The following is a 20,482-nucleotide window of genomic DNA, read 5'->3' on the forward strand; positions in this document are numbered from 1 at the left end:
TCTATGCTTTGATATTGTCTTTTATAAGTACCCTACTTAGTATACAGTTTCTTTTTCTTAACTGAAAAATGTACAATGTCATCTACTGTCTTTCAGTGGGGGAAAAAAAAAAAGTAATTTTTGTATGCATATATAAATAAAATCACCGATGGGAACACGTATAAGGCTAAACAATGGTCCATCTTCCAAACTTAAGCTAGTAAAAAACCATCCAAGACTGTCCAGCATCTGAACTCTAAAGCATGACACTTGTAAATGAATCTTTATCTATCCATGGAACCTCAAAGATACTCAGTGACTGCAGGAGAGCTCAACCATGTGATTCACACTACAGCTTCATTTATTTCCAGATGAGTCCCTTTTCTCTAAAATGCTCCATCTGCTATAGATATAATCACTTAAATGCCATTTAAATTATCTATGATTTATTTCACACAGAATCACAGAATTTTCAGAGTTGGAAGGGACCTCTAGAGAGTCCAACTGCCCTGCTAAAGCAGGATTGCCCAGAGCACGTTACTCAGGACTGCATCCAGGCGGGTCTTGAAAATCTCCAGAGAAGGGAACTCCACAACCTCCCTGGGCAGCCTGTGCCAGTGCTCTGTCACCTGAACCGTAAAGTTTTTCCGTGTATTTGAACGGAACTTCCTATGTTCTAACTTGTGCCCGTTGCCCCTCGTCCTGGTACTGGGAATCATTGAAAAGAGCCTGGCTCCATCCTCCTTCAACCCACCCTTTAGATACTTGTACACCATAATAAGGTCTCCCCTCAGCCTTCTCTTCTCCAGGCTCAAGAGTCCCAGCTCCCTCAGCCTTTCCTCATAAGGCAGATGCTCCAAGCCCTCAATCATCTTAGTTGCCCTTCGCTGGACTCGCTCCAGCAGTTCCCTGTCCCTCTTGAACTGGGGAGCCCAAAACTGGACACAGTATTCCAGTTGTGGCCTCACCAGTGCAGAGTGAGGCCACACTGGCCACACTCTTCCCTATGCAGCCCAGGATTCCATTGGCCTTTTTGGCAACAAGGGCACATTGCTGGGCCATGGATAATTTACTGTCTACCACAACCCCCAGATCCTTCTCCTCCGAGCTACTTCCCAGCAGGTCCGCCCCTAACCTATACTGGTGCCTAGCATTCTTCCTCCCCAGGTGCAGGACCTTGCACTTGCTTTTGTTGAACCTCATTAGTTTCTTCTCTGCCCAGCTCTCCAGCCTGTCCAGGTCACGCTGGATGGCAGCACGGCCCTCTGGGGTGTCAGCCACCCCACCCAGTTTGGTATCATCAGCAAACTTGCTGAGGATACACTCTGTCCCCTCATCCAGGTTATTAATGAATATATTAAACAAAATTGGACCAAGTATTGACCCCTGGGGGACACCACTGGTTACAGGCCTCCAACTAGACTCTGTGCCGCTGATCACAACCCTCTGAGTTCTGTCCCGCAGCCAACTCTCAATCCACCTCACTGTCACCTCATCTAGCCCATACTTCCTCAGCTTCCTAATGAGGATGTCATGGGAGACAGTGTCAAAAGCCTTGCTGAAGTCAAGGTAGATGACATCCACGACTATCCCCTCATCCAGCCAACCAGTTATAACATCATAGAAAGCTATCAGATTGGTCAAGCATGATTTACCCTTGGTAAATCAATGTTGACCACTTCCAATAACTTCCTGTTCCTCAACATGTTTGGAGACGACATCCAGAATGAGTCGCTCCATTACCTTCCCAGGGACAGAGGTGAGACTAACTGGTCTGTAGTTCCCTGGGTCCTCCTTCTTGCCTTTTTTGAAGATCGGAGTGATGTCAGCCTTCCTCCAGTCCTCAGGCACCTCTCCTGTTCTCCATGACTGTTCAAAGACGATGGAGAGTGGTCTAGCAATAACATCCGCCAGCCAGATTTGTAGAATCATTTTAAATCTGTGGCTTAGCTTTCTACAATTATTACGAGTATTTTAGAAGTTCAGAATAATTTACTTTTTACTTTACTAGTCTGCGGTATGAAGCCTGAATGGAGGCTCTTTCTGAAAACACCACTGATAAAAGAAGGATACATACCCTAATGGAGAACAAACCCATTGCTCAGACCTTCACTGCAAAGCCTGTACTATGGTTTCCCTCACTAAAAGGGGCAGTAATCTCCACGATATCTTGTTTGCATGTTAAGCAGCGCTCTAAGCCTCCTCTGCACTGAATTACACAGCACTCATGAAGCTACTGAAGTTGTAATACTGAAACGAGGCATCAGATTCTGAAACATTTAATGTTAAAGATATTTTACGCTTTAAAATATTATAAGAATAGAAAGTGTAGCATGCGCTGAACTAATTGAAATGTTATTTCATGGGAAGAAATCCAACTGAATATATTTTTCCTCAATTCATAAATCTAGCAGGCACCATTAAATGAAAAACTAAATTTAAACTATACACTCAGTAAATTAATCAAAAATCATTACAGTACAATATAAGAAATAGCTTCCAAAAGTCCAAAAATTAAATATCAAATAAAAAGGGCTTACATCTTACTTCCTTACATAAACCACAAGTGTAGTTTTGCTGCTTAAAAAGTAGGACCTAAATGCCCTTCTGCTTTCTAACAAATTCTAATAAAAAAAGGGGAGAATGGATTATTAATCACAAAAAAAAGAAGCGTCTGCTTACTTGCACAAGTTGGATGAAATGGCTTTAATGAGTTAGAAACATACCTGAGGTCTATTGAAATGTACTAGGTTTCTCATCCTGTTAATTATTAATACTAAAAAGGAAACAAAGTTTACCGATGTTCTGTCTTTCAATAAAATAAAGACTTCTAAAGCATTAATTAATCCACTTTGTGTGCATTCTTTGCACATATCCCATTTTCTATGTCTCCTAGGAAACCTTCAATCATTGCTACATCCTATGTGGAAGGGCATCCTCATTTCTCTAAGGGATAAAACCATCCAATTCCACACAAAGTAAGTTTAGAAGAACTACTGAAGCAAAATACTGCTCTTTTCTATAGGAAGCTTATGGCAATTAATTTAGAGAAGTAATTTGGACAGCTACCAAATGCGGATGGAACAGCAACATCTAGGATTAGTAATAGCTTTTTACATGCAGTCAGTCACAAAAACCTTCTCTGTTCTTGCTAAAGTCCACAATAGCATTCTTGTGTTTTCTAGCACAACCCAAGTTTGCGTTATGGTTTTTGCATTGGTTTGTTCTATCAGCAGTCTATTTACTTTCAAATATCTACAATATTTTCTGTCTTCACTACTAATCATCTCTTTAAGTGTAGTTAACTCACTAAAATAGTTTGCACAATTTCTTACAGTAGCATCTATGGAAGACACTACACAAAATAAAAGTAATAGACAAAAGTTCTTTGGAAAATTCAAATAATGGATCATTATCCCTTAGTGTACAGTAAATATACAATTACAGTTTTCAAAATGAATACTATAGTATTTACTCAACAGCCTGTAAGCATCTCTGTGTTAGTGTCTAATTAGTCTCCTCTTGGTTACTGATTAATCACTCAGCAAGCCATAAAAGACCCTTAAAATCTTTGGGACCAACACGATTGTCCTGACATGTTTTGCTGATGGATATGTCAGCTACCTTAAAAGTTGTCACATATTATAAGTGGTAGCTACATAAACTACGGTCCAGATATTTGTAGGTACCACAAATCCACACTGAAACTTATTTTAAATTCCTGCATTCTTTAAATATTGTTACCAGTTCAATAGAACTATTAATAAACCTTCACCTTTATGTGCAGAATTCGTGCTAGAGATGAATAGACATTCATGTTCCTTTACAAAGTTTTGCATGATGTTTTAAGACCATATATGACTTTTTTGAAGAATAGCATACCAGAGAGAGGGAAACACGTCCATACTGTAAAATGTGTTTCCTATGGCTCCTGAGTAATAAACTCCAGCGTGTTCCTGAACTAGTTCTTCTTGTATTCAGATAATGCATATTAGAAATGTACTCCTTTTCCCCAGCCTTCCTCTCTTTTTCTCAAGTAAGCAAAAGGACTGTACCTTCTATAGTTATGACAAAGGAAGTGCAAATTAACTGAAAAGCAGCTAGGTAAACACACATCAGTAAAAGCACATTGTGAATAATGGAAAGCTATATTGATTTTGTTGTTCTTCTTTTAACCGCTCAAGGGGAGTAAAGAGCTAACAAGGGTCAGGTCAAAAAGCTCATTCAAAAATCAATGAAAAGATCTCCCTCGATTTCAGCAGCCCTGTAGTTAGCAATGTATGTTATCAGAAAAAAAGACAGCAGGTTCCTTTTCAGGAAGGATCTTGAACTTCACACATGTATGAAAATGCTTAGAGGTTTATTAAATGGTGAGAGAACAATATAGAAAATACATATTTGCTTACCCAGTCAAAAAATCAGATGTTTGAGACATTTTGGATCTCTCTCAGTTGCACACATAGAAGTCAACGCAAAACTAATAACAATTTAAAACAAAGCATTTGAAAGCAAACTGCATCAGTTTGGTAGATGATACCCACACAGCTCAACCATCTAGGCACTCATGCGAGGTCTATAACTGGAGAAAGTAAACCTTAGCAGCTGTGCCACATTGAAGTCAATTATCTTTCAAACTTCAGATATCTGCCCTGCTGAAGCAGTAAACAACCAGATGCTCATTCCTGTAACGTTATCAACAGTGACTTCAGTCTGTAAGGCTCTTTATTAGTTTAGGAAATGAAATGGTGGGGACAGGGAAGGAGATCGACAGAGAGTGGGTACCTCAACAACTGTGAATTTAACAGCGCTCCTCATCACGCAAAGTAAACATTTTACAATACACTTTCCCCTTTAGGTGCCCTCCTCTTCTGTTACTAGGTGGAAACAATTTAGCAAAGATCTCATTAACTGAGGATCAGATTCCCCTGTGCTTCCTTCCTGCTCATTCCTCCTACCCCTTTTCCCCTCACACTTACATACACAACATGCAGCTGTGGTGCACAGTCAAGAACAAGGGCTTTAAAATATATAAGGGCTTTAAAATTCAAGTGCCAGGAATAGAAGTTCCACTCTGAATCATTTCCAGCCTTAGCACTTCTGATTTTAAGCTTACAATAATTTAGCTACAGCTACACGAGCACTAATCATGATGAATTTATGTGTTCTTCATTAAGTGAGCTGCTTCACTTTAAAAGCTGATGGCATGTCTGCTATTCCCCTTCTTCCTGCACTCATACAACCCCACACACTCTGTTCCATTTACAGGTTAAGTTCCCCAAGTACCTTGGATTACACATTTAGCTGTTCTGTCTTAAAATGTGTATACATTACCAAGGTGCAGAGCAGGATTAACGTCCAATTTCCAGAGTAATTTGAAGAAGCAGGTCAACAGATTAAGCCCCGTTCCCCAAAGAAGCTTGTCCTAAAATCGGCATTATACCAGCTTTTGCACAGATGCATCTCAAATTTCAAGTGCACACTATATATATATGTTTTGATATGTATGTATATATACACATGTGCATGTGTATATACACACATACAGAATAACCCCCATTGTGCCTGGTACTATTCTGTTCCAGAGGGAGCAAAGGTAAAAGTGGAAGAGAGGTGGGGGTGGGGAACGGAGCAACAATTAAAACTTGATTCTCGTGGATAGATGTACATCTAACTCACAAACCAGAGGTTTCCACTGGAAACATAAAAACCACAGGGCTCTGTAGTCTGTCAGTTCTCACATGAGCTGGGAGTCTCAGGGGCCTCTGTAGTAGCCATTGAACCTGACCTCCACCCAGGTAGGGTCATTTTAAATTTGACTCTTGGCACACATCCAAGAAAGGAAGGCATTCAGAGGCAATTCACTTTTGTCAGAGTTCTGCTGTGTTGTCATTTGGGGAGAATGTCACCTAAATAAAGAGGAAGATACAGACAGCACCAAAACTTCCTTTTTTGTAAAGCAAACATAGTCGGTGTGCAAATGTCAGCAGTGGGAAGAGAGAAAGGAAATAAAAAGCTGGGGGAGCTGGAGGAATATGATGGAGACAGGAGAAAAAACCAACATCGTAGCAGGAAGAGAACCAGAGACAGGAAAGGGACAACACCACCAGTAGCAAAGCAAGTACATAGGCCTATATTCTTCTTCCCTGTGAATATCCTATGACTCAGTGGTCCTTGCAGCATTGTACTCATTTCCCCTTAGAAGATGGAACTGAAGACCACTCCCTCTCTCAAGGAGTCTGGGACCAGTTTCTGTGATTCCGTCCTCTTGCCCCACTGTGAGAGCTGGGTCTCTTGGAAGCAGCACACCACTCCAGAGTGGTCTACCTTCCAGTCCCTTTTACTGAGCTCTCACAACCTCTATCGATATGAAAATTTATCCTCCCCTACCTGCTCTCCCCCTCACCCCCTCTCTCTTCCATGTGTACTCCTCAGAGGGAGTTGAGATGTTGTAAGCAGACAGCAAGCTGTGGTGAAGAGCTAATGACAAATATGCTTCACTTGTTTCTGTCAGGGAAGAGAGAGGATGAGAAAATTCTTTCTGAAATGAATGGAGCAATTCACACCTCTTGGAGCTGTTGTTTCAAGCTACACTTATGTCTCAAGCCATATTCATCTCCATCTTGTATTCTCACTCAGCTCAGGACATGGGACTGTGATGAATAGGTCATTTCACACCTTTCTGAAATGTCTTCTGTTTAAAGGTCAATGTCTTCTAAGTGCTGTATAATCCCCATGCTTATCTAACTGCCTTGAAATCTGGCATGGTTACTGCAGGTGGTGAGTAGAATTATTGATCTAAATTAGAGGTCATTTGAGTCAAGAATTCCCAAGATACAGCCTTTTTTTAAAAAATAGCATTCCTCAACATTGACCAATTGTACCAACATTTCCTTTGTGCACACATCTAGAATAAAACTGTGGCCAAAGAGTCTCAATTGCTTAACATTTACCCTAGCAAATGAAAGGCATCAACTGTCTCCTTGGTATTCAGAGTTCAGATGTTTTTAAAAATTTCAGCTCCACACATGCTGTGAATTAAACGCTTAAGACTTCAGGGAGTTCCTGACCCTTTGAGTAGTTTTGAACATCTTCTACTCCTAAATAAAACCTGAAGAGGTTTTTTTTTTTCTTTTTCTGAAGAGAGGAGGTTAAGAATCCTTCTTCGTGTGCTTACTAAGTGCTGAGAAGTTAGACACAAATTGCAGTTAGTCCACTTTGAAAATTAAGAAAAGGTAGTTGTGCCTCCAGAAATAGGTCAAAACAGATAGGAGGAAGAGGACATGTTATACAGGTCAATGGAAGCCTACTCTACCCTCTGGTGGGACCTCAGCTCAACAAGATTATAACAGCATCAGCAGCTTGGAAAAAAAAGTATGCATGTATCTACTGTGCAACAGCAGGGACATATGCAAGCAAGTGCAGAGAGTATCAAGTATCAGCCATACAAACGGTGCTTAAAATACCAATGACTTAGAGGAACAGGAAATATGTATAAACTGAAAATGGCAGCAAAAGAGGTTGGAGTAAAGGGAAGGAATCACAGCTATATGCTTCCTCTCATGTGCTTGTAGTCACCATAATTACTGTTCAGATGCTGAGACATACACCGTATCTGTGAATCATTTCACTGGCCTTATCAGCAGCAACACTCTCAAAGGATTCCACTGTAGGACCATAATTCCCATTTATGTTTCCAAGCGTGTAGAAAAGCAAAGGAACATTCAGGAATCACCAGATTCCTAAACATAGATGCAAATTTTTTCCTGCTTTTTACTGCACAGCCTGCCACACCAAACAAGTTTGCTGACTTTCTCCCTTGCAACATCACCGGAAAAAAAAGCTGCTTTGCCTCAAGTCATATGCAACCTGCCTGGCACAGCATCAAAATGAGACCTAGATGAATGGCCTGACTAAATCTTTAAAGGACTTTCATGTTCCTTTTTGCCTTCCACCACACAAAGGAGGGGCTTATCTCAACAAAAGTGACTGTAGTGGAACACACGTCAAAAAAAATCACAGCTCTTCTAAACTGTTCCAGCTCGTGTCTCCACAAATTCATTGTGAGGTGCATAGCAGTGTACATATAGTGATTGAATGGGAGGGTCTGCAGGTGTTTCTATCAACTAATGCACCTTAAGTTTATATTTTCCATGTGCTGGAAGCTGCAATACTATCAAGCGATCAGTGATTTAATTAAGGTATTTCTCAGGGAAATTTTGCCATTACTGTTTTGTCATTTCCCTTCATTTCTCAAGGGCTGACATTTTTCAGCACTGAGAAACTATTCGTTTAATTCTCTAAGTAACTTCAAAAATGAACCACATATAATTTTACAAACAACTGTGCATTAGTGAATAAAAGCAAAGTTACCATGGAATGTGTATGGAAATATATTTGACCTCCATTAGAATGCCAAAGGTGTTTGTTATAGTCAGTGTTTTAAAACTGAATGACAGAGGAATTCACTATAATATGACATAACAGAATACTATTGGAAATGTCTACTACCAAAAGTATGTATACAGTCACATCTGTACTTGCATATAAATTACACAGAAATTCAGCCTAAATGATGCTAATAAAACAGAACATAAACTCTGACAAAAAAAGACATAAAGCAGTAATTGAAAGAGCAATGAGGTAATCTGATGAACTAATAGCTACAGATATAAAAACAAATTAGAATTCTGGCCATTCATTCACAGAACAACTGTTTCTTGAACTTTATATTCTTATTCAGATATCGCCCATAAAAAAAAAACAACCCTGCATTCAAAATTAACCACAAGCAACAAGCTATTAAGTAATTGATCTGTGGATGGCAAAACAGCACTCTCATAAGGTACCAGAATATATCAGATAAATGCCATATTAAATGACATGAACTCCAAGTAATAAATTGACATGAATCAATTTTGAAACTAAGATTAAGTGTCAAGAAGGTAAGAGCTCAAAAGTAGGTCAGAAGATAACTATTCCCTTTCAAGGGCTTAAAACTTAGAGGAAGAGCGGGTTCGTTTGTTATAGAAAGGCAAGTAAAGTTCCAAAAAGTTCATCGTGAACAGTTGCACCATAATTATTTGAAAATGGAAAGTCACTTTGCATTTCAGTATCTCATCAGGGGCAGGAGACCTGAAAATGGACAGGTAAGACAGAGACAAAAGCGCAAGTGCAACAGAAAGAGGCAAAATCACTCTCTCTCTAGTCTTTAATGCAAGGTGATTCTGGTTCTCAATATCCAAAAAATGTGTGGGGTTGAGAGGAGCGGGAGGGTTGTGGTACTGAAACTTGTTTCTCAGATGGAATGAAAAAGGGAAGCATCTGACTTAATGCTCCTAAGAAAAAAAATTTAAAAAAAGATGCCTGAATGATAATTGTTACACATTTGTTGACAAAGACGCATACAGGGAAAGCGTCAAAACAACAATGTGACTTTTCTTGAATCATCGACAACAGCAGATATACTGCCTCTTCTGCTCGTCCCCTGAAACATGAAGTGCTGCTGAAGCCACCTTTGGGTAGCTTTACACAGATTAGTTTTGTTCTTATGTCATATAAGTTTATCATCCTCTCCATTAAACACAAAAGCACTCCACAGAAATAATGTCTTCTCAAACAGAATGAGGAAGATAACTAAGCTATTTTAATCTCTCAAATAAAGGGTTCCTGAGCTTCCTCTTAAATAAGTTTTAATTAAGGTATTTAATAGGATGATTCCCACACAGAATACTAAGCACATATCCTTGTGATTTCAACAGGACTGACCCAGGGAGAATTTGGGGCACAGAGTACCACAATACAGAACCAGCAGTTTGGAAGTAGCATCAAGTGGGACCTCCCTTGGATACAGCAATTCTCAGTGAAAACTTTAAAATCCCGGTTAGAGCAAAAGCAAACAATGCTCCAAGCATTTTATTTCCGGGAGTTACATTCACCCAGGAAAGCAGAAAGCACTGGTTATTTCACTAAAATTCAAGTTAATGGTCAAAAATAAGTTAAATGGTTTCTGAAAACTTAAATCTGTGGTCTGGCTTCTTGCTAGTCCACACTATAGTCTGTGTGCAATAGGCAGTATATTTAACATCAGTAAGTGTTCTTAATACTTTTTTCAAAAAAATACAGTATCTCAAAAGAGTAAAGTAAAATTTTCTTATGATGAGAGCTTCTTATACATGACTATTTGCATTAACAGATGAAAGGTCATTTCTTCTCTCTTAATTAACTTACCGGGTTGACAATATGTCAATAAGTTCTTTTCTGTTCTGGACTCTGAGTGTATTAGTTTTGTATCTGGAATCCTTACTAACTTCAGGCAAATTCAGGATCTAAGTAAAAAGAAAGGTGAGTAAGAAACATGCTCGTCAGGAGATATTTATATAGCTAAGGAAATTCATTACTGGTTTAAGATAGCTTTCCAAAAATGCCTACTTCTCATTAATGTTTTAATATAGATTAGAAAAATTAAGAAAACATAATGCCTCCTGGTTAATGTTACATAACAAGTACAGAAAAAGACAGAAATTAAACTGAAGATCCAAATCTTACTTGATAGCTTTCACCATCAGCTAGGAGAAATTCTTATTGTAGAACACTAAAGAGCTTGTAAGTTATCACCATGAGGTTGGAGAGATCTGTGGGATTATCCTGCACTGTTATATGTCACAGAATAATAAATATGACTGTACTTCATATACTATACTGAGAAAAGCTATGTCTAAGAACATTTCTTTCCACTTCAGTAATTTTTGTCAAAAAGGAAAAAAAAAAAAGGTGTTTTTCTATTGAAATGTCATTGTTTTTCTTTATGATTTCTGCCAAAAGGATTAATAAACAAAATCGGTGGTATAACCTCCAAGAAAGGAGAAACATATCTTCTATATGTAACTCCAACCTGGCACATTAGAAATTTACCCATCTTGCAAAGACAATGGGAATTATACTATAAAGGGAATTAAATGTGGAGAATGAGTCCTAGAATTTTGTAGAGGCATTTATGAGACAGAGTAGCTGTGTGGACAATCAATAACTTATTCGTGACACAATGTATTTATATAGAATTTAAATAAGCAGAAAGAGTTGTGCTTTCCAAATTGAATAAAAAACATCCCAATAACATCAACTACAGCAGAAGGCAGAATAAAAGCTTACGAAGAAAGAGACTTAAGATCACTTAAGATCAATTTTACTTATGATGAGTCTTATAATCATTCTAAACGTGCTTCATTTTTCTAAAGGGTCATTTCCAAGATGGCTTACAAAAATACAGTACTGGCTCAAAGCTGGTGTCCCTATAGCCCATCATCCTATCTCTGCCTGCAGCTGAGTGCTGACCCTTAGGAAGAGCTTAAGAACAGGGCTAGTGCATATGGTACTTCCTTAGTATTCATCCAAACTCCAACCATCTTTAAATTAGGGCGTTTCTGAGTTGGAGCTGTTTTCTATCTAGTTAGCAATCCTCAATGGATTTTTGTTTTATTAACATGTTCGCTCGCTCCTTGAATCCATATGCTTACGTACTACCACATGTAAGCGATACAGACTGGTGCCAATCTCTCTGGTATTTGCCCCAAACCTAAAATTCAACTAATTCCTCTGAGATTGGTTCAAACCAAGACCACTACTATTTAATGACTCCCCACTTTGCTGGAGTGAATAAGGGTATAGCTTCCCTTCCAAGAGAATAACTGTTGATGACTTGAAACCATCAGCAAAATAGGTATTCTTTCAACAGATATTTAGAGATACTCAAAACAGCTAGTCACCTTTGATGCCGTTGTCACCTAGAGTGAGAAAACTAAGCATGGAAACCAAGGCATCAGTAAGTTATGTTAGAACAATAACCGCATAATATAACTTTTCTGCAGATTTTTATCTGCATGGTAACATAAAACATTAATTAGCATCTTCCATGAACACTTAATTGACAGCATATTTTCTTTTCCTTCTACATTTACACAATGTAGTTTATGAAACTCATAACATATTATCTACCTCTAGAAAATGTTCTTTTCCTATCTGAAAGTTTAACAATAATATTGGTACCTCCTTAAAATTATGTCCTCCTTTTAATACTGCTATTTTGGAGTTACAAATCATCACTTTAGAGGAAAAAAGTCATGCATGGTTGTTCAAAGTAAATGATAGCGAATACCTGTTTATGAGAACTTAAAAACCCAAGGAATTAATCAGAAAACTATGGTTCCATCTGATGAGTTATGTGAAAATGATCATATGGAGTTGCTCACTCTGCTGTTTTAATTAACGTAACTGACTTCAGCTTTAACTTAATGTCCATCTGTTGTAAAGCTGCATGTCTATATATGTTCTCAATTTTTTGTGACTAACAAATGCACATTTGAGAAGCTATTCATTAACATACCATTCATCTTTCTGCATCACGCTGCCAATGCTATTTTCTTTATTTCACTGTGACCACTTGGAATGAAACTGCTGTTCTCCGTTTCCAGGCCTCCTTCGAGATCTAAGAGGCATATTTAGAGTTTACGCTCTCTGCGTTTTGCCCCGCAACACTAGCAAACCTGTTTGTACTCTCCTTGGCTGTACACAAAAGCTCAGTCTTCTGAAGGCTCTTGCTCAGTATTCCTATTTAGACTGAAGCAGCCACACATCAGGACGTGCTTTTGTAATACTTCATCACTACAACATGCACTTCAGCCAGCGGCGCTACAAAGTTTTTTCTGCAATTATCCAAGTCCCCAAACAGGCTACAGTTAGTTGACATTGATTTTGAAAATATCACAGCAAATTATTCCCGTTTTTTCTTTCTGCTTGCCTGAAAAGATACGGTTGAAGCAGAATGTTTGCAATTGTTTACAGCTTGAGCCAGCTGTTATATCTCTAGAGTAGGTGTCTTCAGGGCAACAACTTCCACAGAGCCTGTATTTTTAGCACCAGCTCATCTCAGAAAGGTTCTTTAATAGCAATTCCAATGTTTGATTTAGTGGTCTCTGTATTTACTAAAGGTTCACTAGGGTGTTGCAGGCCTTCCTGTAATAAAGTCCTCTTCCTTTATTGGCTCTCCCACTTCATGGTATTTTGAGTTCCAAATCACCTTTGACTTAGCACAGAACATATCTCTAATGGGCTTCACAGCATTCCACTGAATTCCACATCACTCCATTTCTGGGCAATTTAATGGCCCAAATCCATACCTACAATAACTCAATAAGGGTAAAAAGACCGTTCTTTTTAAAAACAAATATGATAACTGGTTTATAGAAAAATCTAACCACTACTCAAAACTTAAACTATTTTTTCTGGGTTTTTTAATCCCTTTGAAATGCGAGCAATTATAATTTTTCCATGTTCTCTACCTCCTACTTTCAATTTCAGAAATTTACAAGGATGAAACAAAAAGGTCCAGGTAAAAGCAATTCCAGGTATTAAAACAACAGGAAAAAGAGTATGCGAAAAATCCAAAACTATTCTACAACTTTCCATGCTAGCCCCTGTGAAAACAGGATTGCCAGTTACATCCCATCACTTCAAAATAATGAAGATACCAGATTTTGGATGCAGCAGTCCTGTTTCTTCAACATCATAACCGCACCACTCTAAAGTCGGCCCACAGTCCTACAATATTTCTTTTTTAAGAAGTCCACAAGTTTCTCTGTGAGCACAGACAGAAAGGACTACACACTCAGCTACTAGTTAAGGTGGCACAAGAACCATCCAGCTTTGGATGTTAATAGCTGTGCCCACCGTGTATTTTATGGAGGAAGAGAGTCACATTTCTTCCTGAAAAAGGTACCAGTGTGACTTCCATGACACTCACCGTTCCAGAACTGGAAGGTTGTTACCTTGTTCATTTTTTAGCTAATTAGCTGTGCAGACTTCAAAAGGGGTTCAGCACCCACAAGTCTGGGAATTGGGCTGTTCTGAATACAGAGGCAAAGCACAGAACCTGTATCAGTCCCCTAAACTACCAGGCAAAACCCCAGGGTTAGAATTTATACTTACTACTTATCTTCACAAAAAAAAAAAAAACAAAGAGGAATTAAAAAGCAATCAGTAATTATTTTCCTAGTCGGAATGGAAACTATGACACATTTCTGTACTGTTGCCTAACACACCATTACCTTGCACACAGTGACAAACTGCTGATCATTTCCAGCTCCCACCACGATGTAACCATCCTTGGTCTTAAAAGCCTGGAAGAACAAAGATAGGCGATAAGCTGTAAATAAACTATAAAATATTAGGACATCTTTTAAGTGAAAACTTTGTAAATAATGTTCAAATTAATTCCTTAAACTTCCATTCAGACTCTAAAAGTGGCCCAAAGTCATCCACAACAATGGACACAGCCCTTTCGATTTTTCTAGAGTTCGTCGAGTTTTTCTAGAGTTCAGAAGTTATCTTGGTTAATAGTTAATCCTGAAACTTTGCAAATGTGTCCCACACTCACAGGGACTGAGAAGGATTTACCAGGATAACACTTACTTGCCAGGAGTTATTTATTCAGCTTCACTCTTAGCCTGACTGAGAGCAGACAGCTGCACTGAGATGTCAGAGACCCTGAGCAAATACGCAAAAAAAAAAATAATTGCCAAATAGCAATGACAAGTTAGGGACTCTCAGGGAGATGAAAAGGATAGGCTGCATCTTTCCAGCTCTTCAGCTGGAGATTAAGCTATCTCCTTGGCCAGTGGTCTCAAGATCTAGCTCCTGGAGAAAATGGGACTTCTTTCCAAACTTGGAGGATTTATTCTTTTCTTTTGACTTCATTACAGTGCCCTTACTGGCACATTTCATGATGAACGGAACATTTAACTCAGCAGGACATAACAGCCTTCATTTCAGTCTAAATCATCTCCACTTAGATTTGCACTGGAAAAAAGAAAATCTGTAATTGGCATCATCCTTGATTTCTGTGTCAGGACATCTTCTAAAATTGGGTAATGCAAACAGATTCCCCTTTCCTCCACACCTCTACCTTACACAAGGATGTGTAACTGAAGATTCAGTCATATATATTACAAACACAATTTTTGCAAGCATTTAGGAAAAATTCTTTTGCTAATTATTTGACTTCAGTACAAGAGGCCAGCACAGACTGGTGTACTAATAGTGACGAGCCCTTGCAATACTTCCTTGCAGAGAGCAAAACTCATCTTCCGTTTTCAGAAATCGATTTTTTTATGAGCTATCATGTCCTGATCTAAGGGTGTGAATTCTTACTATCAATTTTGGTAAAATATAAACACACAATATAATAAACACACAATATAATAAACACACAAATACAAGCCTAAACACACAAATATAAGCCCTGGTGTGGGAACACTTTAATAATAAAAACTCTTCTTATGCCACTGTGACTTATTCTTCTTCACAATACTATTCAAACTTGCAGTCTTTCATACAGATGTGACTACATCCACATCTCGTATAGTCAAAGCTTTAAAATTGTATGCGGAAAATTATGTCCACTGAGATGCAAATAACTTTACATCACAGTTAGGATATCAGTTTGCTCTCACTATGTTTCATTTTCCAGTAGATAGTACTGGTCAGTGATAAATTTAGCAATTTATTTTTCACACATTTAATTAAGCACTTCAGTCTAAGATTTTTAGCAAGCAAAACCAAAATTCAGCAAACATTTAGTCCCAAGCATGCAAAAGAAGTCCTACTGACTTGGCCCCAATACAGTAAAAGTCTAGAAGCATGCGTAATATAAAGGTATTGCATACTCACGCTGAGGAAAGCAATGAGCACAGAAAAAGTTGGGGGAAAGCATACAGAAAAGAAAGTTGTATATGAATGTATAAACATTGTTTAGATACATCTGTTCATGCAGATTTCTGCCTAAAACAATCATGACTGAGCCTGATCTAAGAATATGTAAGAGACTTCCCCCCACCAAATAAACAGCTTTTAGCAGGAATAGTTATGAATCAAAACTGTCAGTATAAACTTACTACCTTTAGTTACAGGCAAGACTTGTTTTCTGAACACCCTGCCCAAATCCTGACCTGTCTTTGCTGATGCTCTGAATTCGAAAACCAGCCACATACATTTCACACAAATTACGGGGTAAACACTACACATATCTGTGTGCGTATATAACACAATATAGTTTTTATTGGTGCAACCACCTACTACTTCCAGTAAACACGAATTAGAAATTCTTTTACACATTCTTTTAAACTTCTACTCTGGATGCCTGTTACAGATTGCAAAGCCCACAATATATGTCATATATACAGATGCTCTTCCTCCGCACTCCAAAATATATTTAAATCGGTAGTATGGGTAAATCTTAAAATTCAGTTTACTATTTAGCAGCAACTTCTTTTGAGACTCGCATCTCTGTAAGAAGACTGCAATCCCACAATAGCTGCATACCAGTATGAAATGCGCATCTGTACCCGTGGGCTGCCCATGCAGCAGCGGAAGTCACTCTAAATTTAAGGGCCTGGCTATTAGCATTTGTGCTTCAGTTGCTTTGTGGAATGTGTGGGAAAACTGATTATTCTTAATTGCACTGTATGTCTAAAAAGCTAAGACAACAATCATGTCATCCTTACACAACAAAAATGGTATCATAATAAATGCAGCAGTGTCTTTTTCCATGAAGCTTAACTCAAATGTCTTCGGCTGCTATTTTAAGCTTCCCATTACAAAACAGCTGATTATTTGCCAGTCATTGCTGCTGATAAAGCAGAAACTTCCAAATGTTATTAGCACAATATTGATGCCAACATTTAAGGGTGATAACAATGGTTTTATTCATCACCCATAAATGTACGCACACTACAGGTTACCACAGGTTACTGTCTGGTCACAGAAAGCTTCACAATCTTATTATACAAAGGAGAGTAAGGGCAAAGTGCAGACAGATTTTAATGAGATTTTGTTTTGATAAACTGCTGTCCATCACATCGAATCATTTCACATTAGTGCAGTAAAAGGCACTAGACACACAAGGCAAAAGTCTTTTTTCCCTTCCCCTTTTTCGGAAGAATGAGGTCTTCTGATAAGATTCTTGAGAGCACGAGCATGATTTAACCTGCTACCCCCATGCAGAAACCTGAGCAATAGGACTTCACTCGGTGAAGACAAGAAACAAAAACCAGACCGAAAAAATTAGTCCACGTCCTATTCATGGAAAAGGCAGAGAGAGATTGCATAGCATCCCAAGGCGCAGCTTTTCAGTATGGTGTAAAAATCTTGGGGGTTTCTAAGAAGATAACCTGTAAATTCACATTGAATTATATGTAGTACATAACATCAACATATGCGTGTTCAAAGCCTGATCTCAAGGTCCAATGTGCATGCATCAACGCTTCATGCTGACTAACGGATGTTACAGGACCTCACTGAGACTCAGCACTTTTCCAAATTTGATCCTGGAACACTGTGTATACCTGAGATATTTTGTGTACTGAAACATTTTAACCTCCCTAAACACACGGAATATAAACTCCATCCACCTTCAGAAATGTAATAAATGGTTTACAAGCATTCTCCAAAAATGCCATATAGGCTATACAATAAAGATGCAGGCCAATCTTAACCGTAGTTTATTATCAGAGTGAGCAAAGACGTGCTGAGATAACCTGAGGCCAAACTAGCCAGTCTTTGCACTGCTATAAGTCAATAGCCTTTTATGAGACTGTCAATCTCTTGTATTTATTGTTGTATTTATTGCCTGCTTTATGAATTCTAAGCCTATAAATGCTATGGCAATCATCATAAGTATCTTTACGTATGTTTCAATGTACATGTTGATTCACAAAAAAAAAAAAAAAAAACAACTTTAAAATGCAAGGGACCAATTAAAAGATATGCAATTCCAATGAAATTATCAGAAGTCCAGGTCAGTTGTGAGTATTTGAATCCAAAACACAGAAATCAAAACAACCAGAACATCTGCTGCTGCATATGGTGATCCATACTCCCCTCCATCAGGTATTTATACACATTCATAAGATCTCCTTGAGCCTCCTCTCCACTCCTCCAGGATAAACAGTCCCAGCTCTCTCAGCCTCCCCAAATGAGAGGTGCTCCAAGCACTTAACTATTGGCCTTTTGCTGGATCTGCTCCAGTATGAGCACGTACATGTCCTAGAAACCCCAGAAGTGGACCCAGTTGTGGACCCGTAACTGGATCCACTGGTTATTCATCCACACCAGTGCTAAGCAGAGGGGAAGGATCACCTCCCTTGACCTGCTGGCAATGCTCCTCCTAATACAGACTAGGATGCTCACTTTGTCACAGGAGCACACTGCTGGCTTGTGTTCCATTTTTTGTCCACCAGGACATCCAGGTCCTTTTCTGCAAAGCTGCTTTCCAGCCAGTCAGGCCCCAGTCTGTACTGATACATGAGGTTATTCCTTACCATGTGCAGGACTTCATATTCCCCTTTGTTGAATTTCATTAGGTTCCTGTTGGCCCATTTCTCCAGCTTGTTAAGGTCCCTCTGAATGGCAGCACAACCACCTAGTGTATCAGCCACCTTTCCCAGTTTTGTATATTCTGCAAACTTGCTGAGGGTGCACTCTGTCCATCATCCAGGTCCATGTTAAATGGACCGTGGTCCATGACCATGTTAAAGAGTACTGGCCCAGTGTACTCCTGGGGATGCCACTAGCAATTGGCCTCCGGCTGGACTTCATGCCACTGATCACAACCCTTTGAGCACAAGAGGTCAGCCAGTATTCATTCCACCCCAAAAATCTAAATTTAAATCGGCGCTGTTGAGGGAGGGTACAGTGAGGTCACTTCATGGCCTAGTCTCAAAAGCTACTGGCAGATCAAATTCAGCACACACAGAAATCCAACCTCCAGCCATCACCATTAGTGGGCAGCTTCCCAGTGCCACAAGGACTGTCAAGTTCAAATGCAAAGGATGCAAGTGCCATCCAGGCAGAAACTAGATGTCACTTCTTCAGAGATTTCTCAGGAAAAAGAATTTGGAGGCCAAACAATGCTTGGAAAGACCAACAGAACAAAGCATTACTTTTTTTAAATTGGAGGATTGATCCATATTCAGGAGAGGTTAATAGCTTTAATTATCTAACAAGCTACTGATTATTTTCATTACGAGTTACTGTATTGGCCCCTTTACTGACAATGGTAGTCAATGGTCGAAATATTTGAAATCTTCCAGGCCTCCCCTTCGAGGAAGATATGCTCTATATCAGGTATTACTCGTCTTTATGAGTCTTCTTATCTGATGTTCCTATGTGAGTAAAAGTTGGGACACTTAGAATCCCTTTTCACTGAGAATAGGTGATGTTAGATGCCCTCAGATTTGAGGTATCTTGCAAGACAGAACTGCCTTTTGATTCATAAAGTTGAATAGCAGCATCTCTAAAAGCATCCAAAAAGCATCATGATGGATCATGAGGGGAACAGCTGAGGGCTTGCAGATAGTCACTATATATTGGTGAGTTCTGGAGCAGGGCTTAAAGTAACTTCTGAATGCCTTCTAAGTGTTGTTGGTTTTACAGAGCAACAGGCTGATTGCTCCAACTGGCATCCTGAAGCAGCTTGCTTAAGATTTTGGAAAGATGCTGTCCTTTTATAAAGGCTAGATAAAGTATTTCTGTAAGGTCCGTGTTTGTCAGCGCAACAGGGAGTGCTCTCTCAGGTGGCATTAAGGGAGAAGACTCCTCTGAGCTCCTTCTCAAGGTTGACATAGGATCAAGCAGCTTTGTGTGAAGGCTGAGTGAATCTTTGGGACCATCTGGGGACAGTGCAGAACAAAGACATCTACTTGAGAAATCTGTAAATACAGAATCATAGAATGGTTTAGGTTGGAAAGAACCTTGAAGATCATCAAGCTCCAACCCTCCTGCCACAGGCAGGTACACCTCCCACTAGACCAGGTTGCCCAAGGCCACGTCCAGCCTGGCCTTGAACACCTCCAGGGATGGGGCCTCAACAACCTCTCCGGGCAACCTGTTCCAGTGCCTTACCACCCTTAAAGTGAAAAATTTCTTCCTAATGTTCAATCTGAACCTGCCCTCTTCTAGTTTAAAGCCATTCCCCCTTGTCCTATAGCTACATGCACGCTACATATAAAAGCATAAAAAGCTAAACCAATATTTTCAAACAAATCTTTGAAACGTATCACCAACATTTTTTAAAAAGAGATTAATTTTCATATGCCACTCCTGCCTCTCCCCTCCATCTTCCCATTTACAGCGGTCTCTTCACTCACTCACAGAATCAGCAAACAATTACTCAGTAAAACACTATGTGACCATACGAAGGTCTCCATTTATGTGCTTGAAGTACTTCCCTGGTATTAATGGGTGTGCTCAAATGGAAAAGATGGTCTCTTGCAGTCTTGGAACCACAGAAAAATTACAGTATTACTTTTAATTTATTGCATAATTTGTCTTCAGTTACGCTTTGAAGTTTCCAGTGTGATATTTGATTCAATGCAAAGGTCATTTAAGGACAAGCATTCTCTATTCTTAATGTAGATTAAAGGCTACAATTAAGAAGGTGATGTATTCAGGATTT

General features: G+C 39.1%; 1 protein-coding gene across 1 annotated transcript in view; it reads right to left on the reverse strand.

Moving 5' to 3' along the window:
• SUGCT (succinyl-CoA:glutarate-CoA transferase) overlaps positions 1-20,482 on the reverse strand; it is a 335,643-nt gene that overhangs the window by 193,617 nt on the left and 121,544 nt on the right. The window contains exons 10-11 of the mRNA XM_082479451.1: positions 14,079-14,150; positions 10,207-10,304 (exon numbers count right to left, since the gene is read on the reverse strand). Coding sequence (XP_082335577.1) covers positions 10,207-10,304; positions 14,079-14,150 — 170 coding nt within the window. The remainder of the gene's footprint in view (positions 1-10,206; positions 10,305-14,078; positions 14,151-20,482) is intronic.

Source organism: Vanellus vanellus, assembly GCF_965231255.1.
Source record: "Vanellus vanellus genome assembly, chromosome: 2".
In the NCBI taxonomy this organism is placed as follows: Eukaryota; Metazoa; Chordata; class Aves; order Charadriiformes; family Charadriidae; genus Vanellus; species Vanellus vanellus.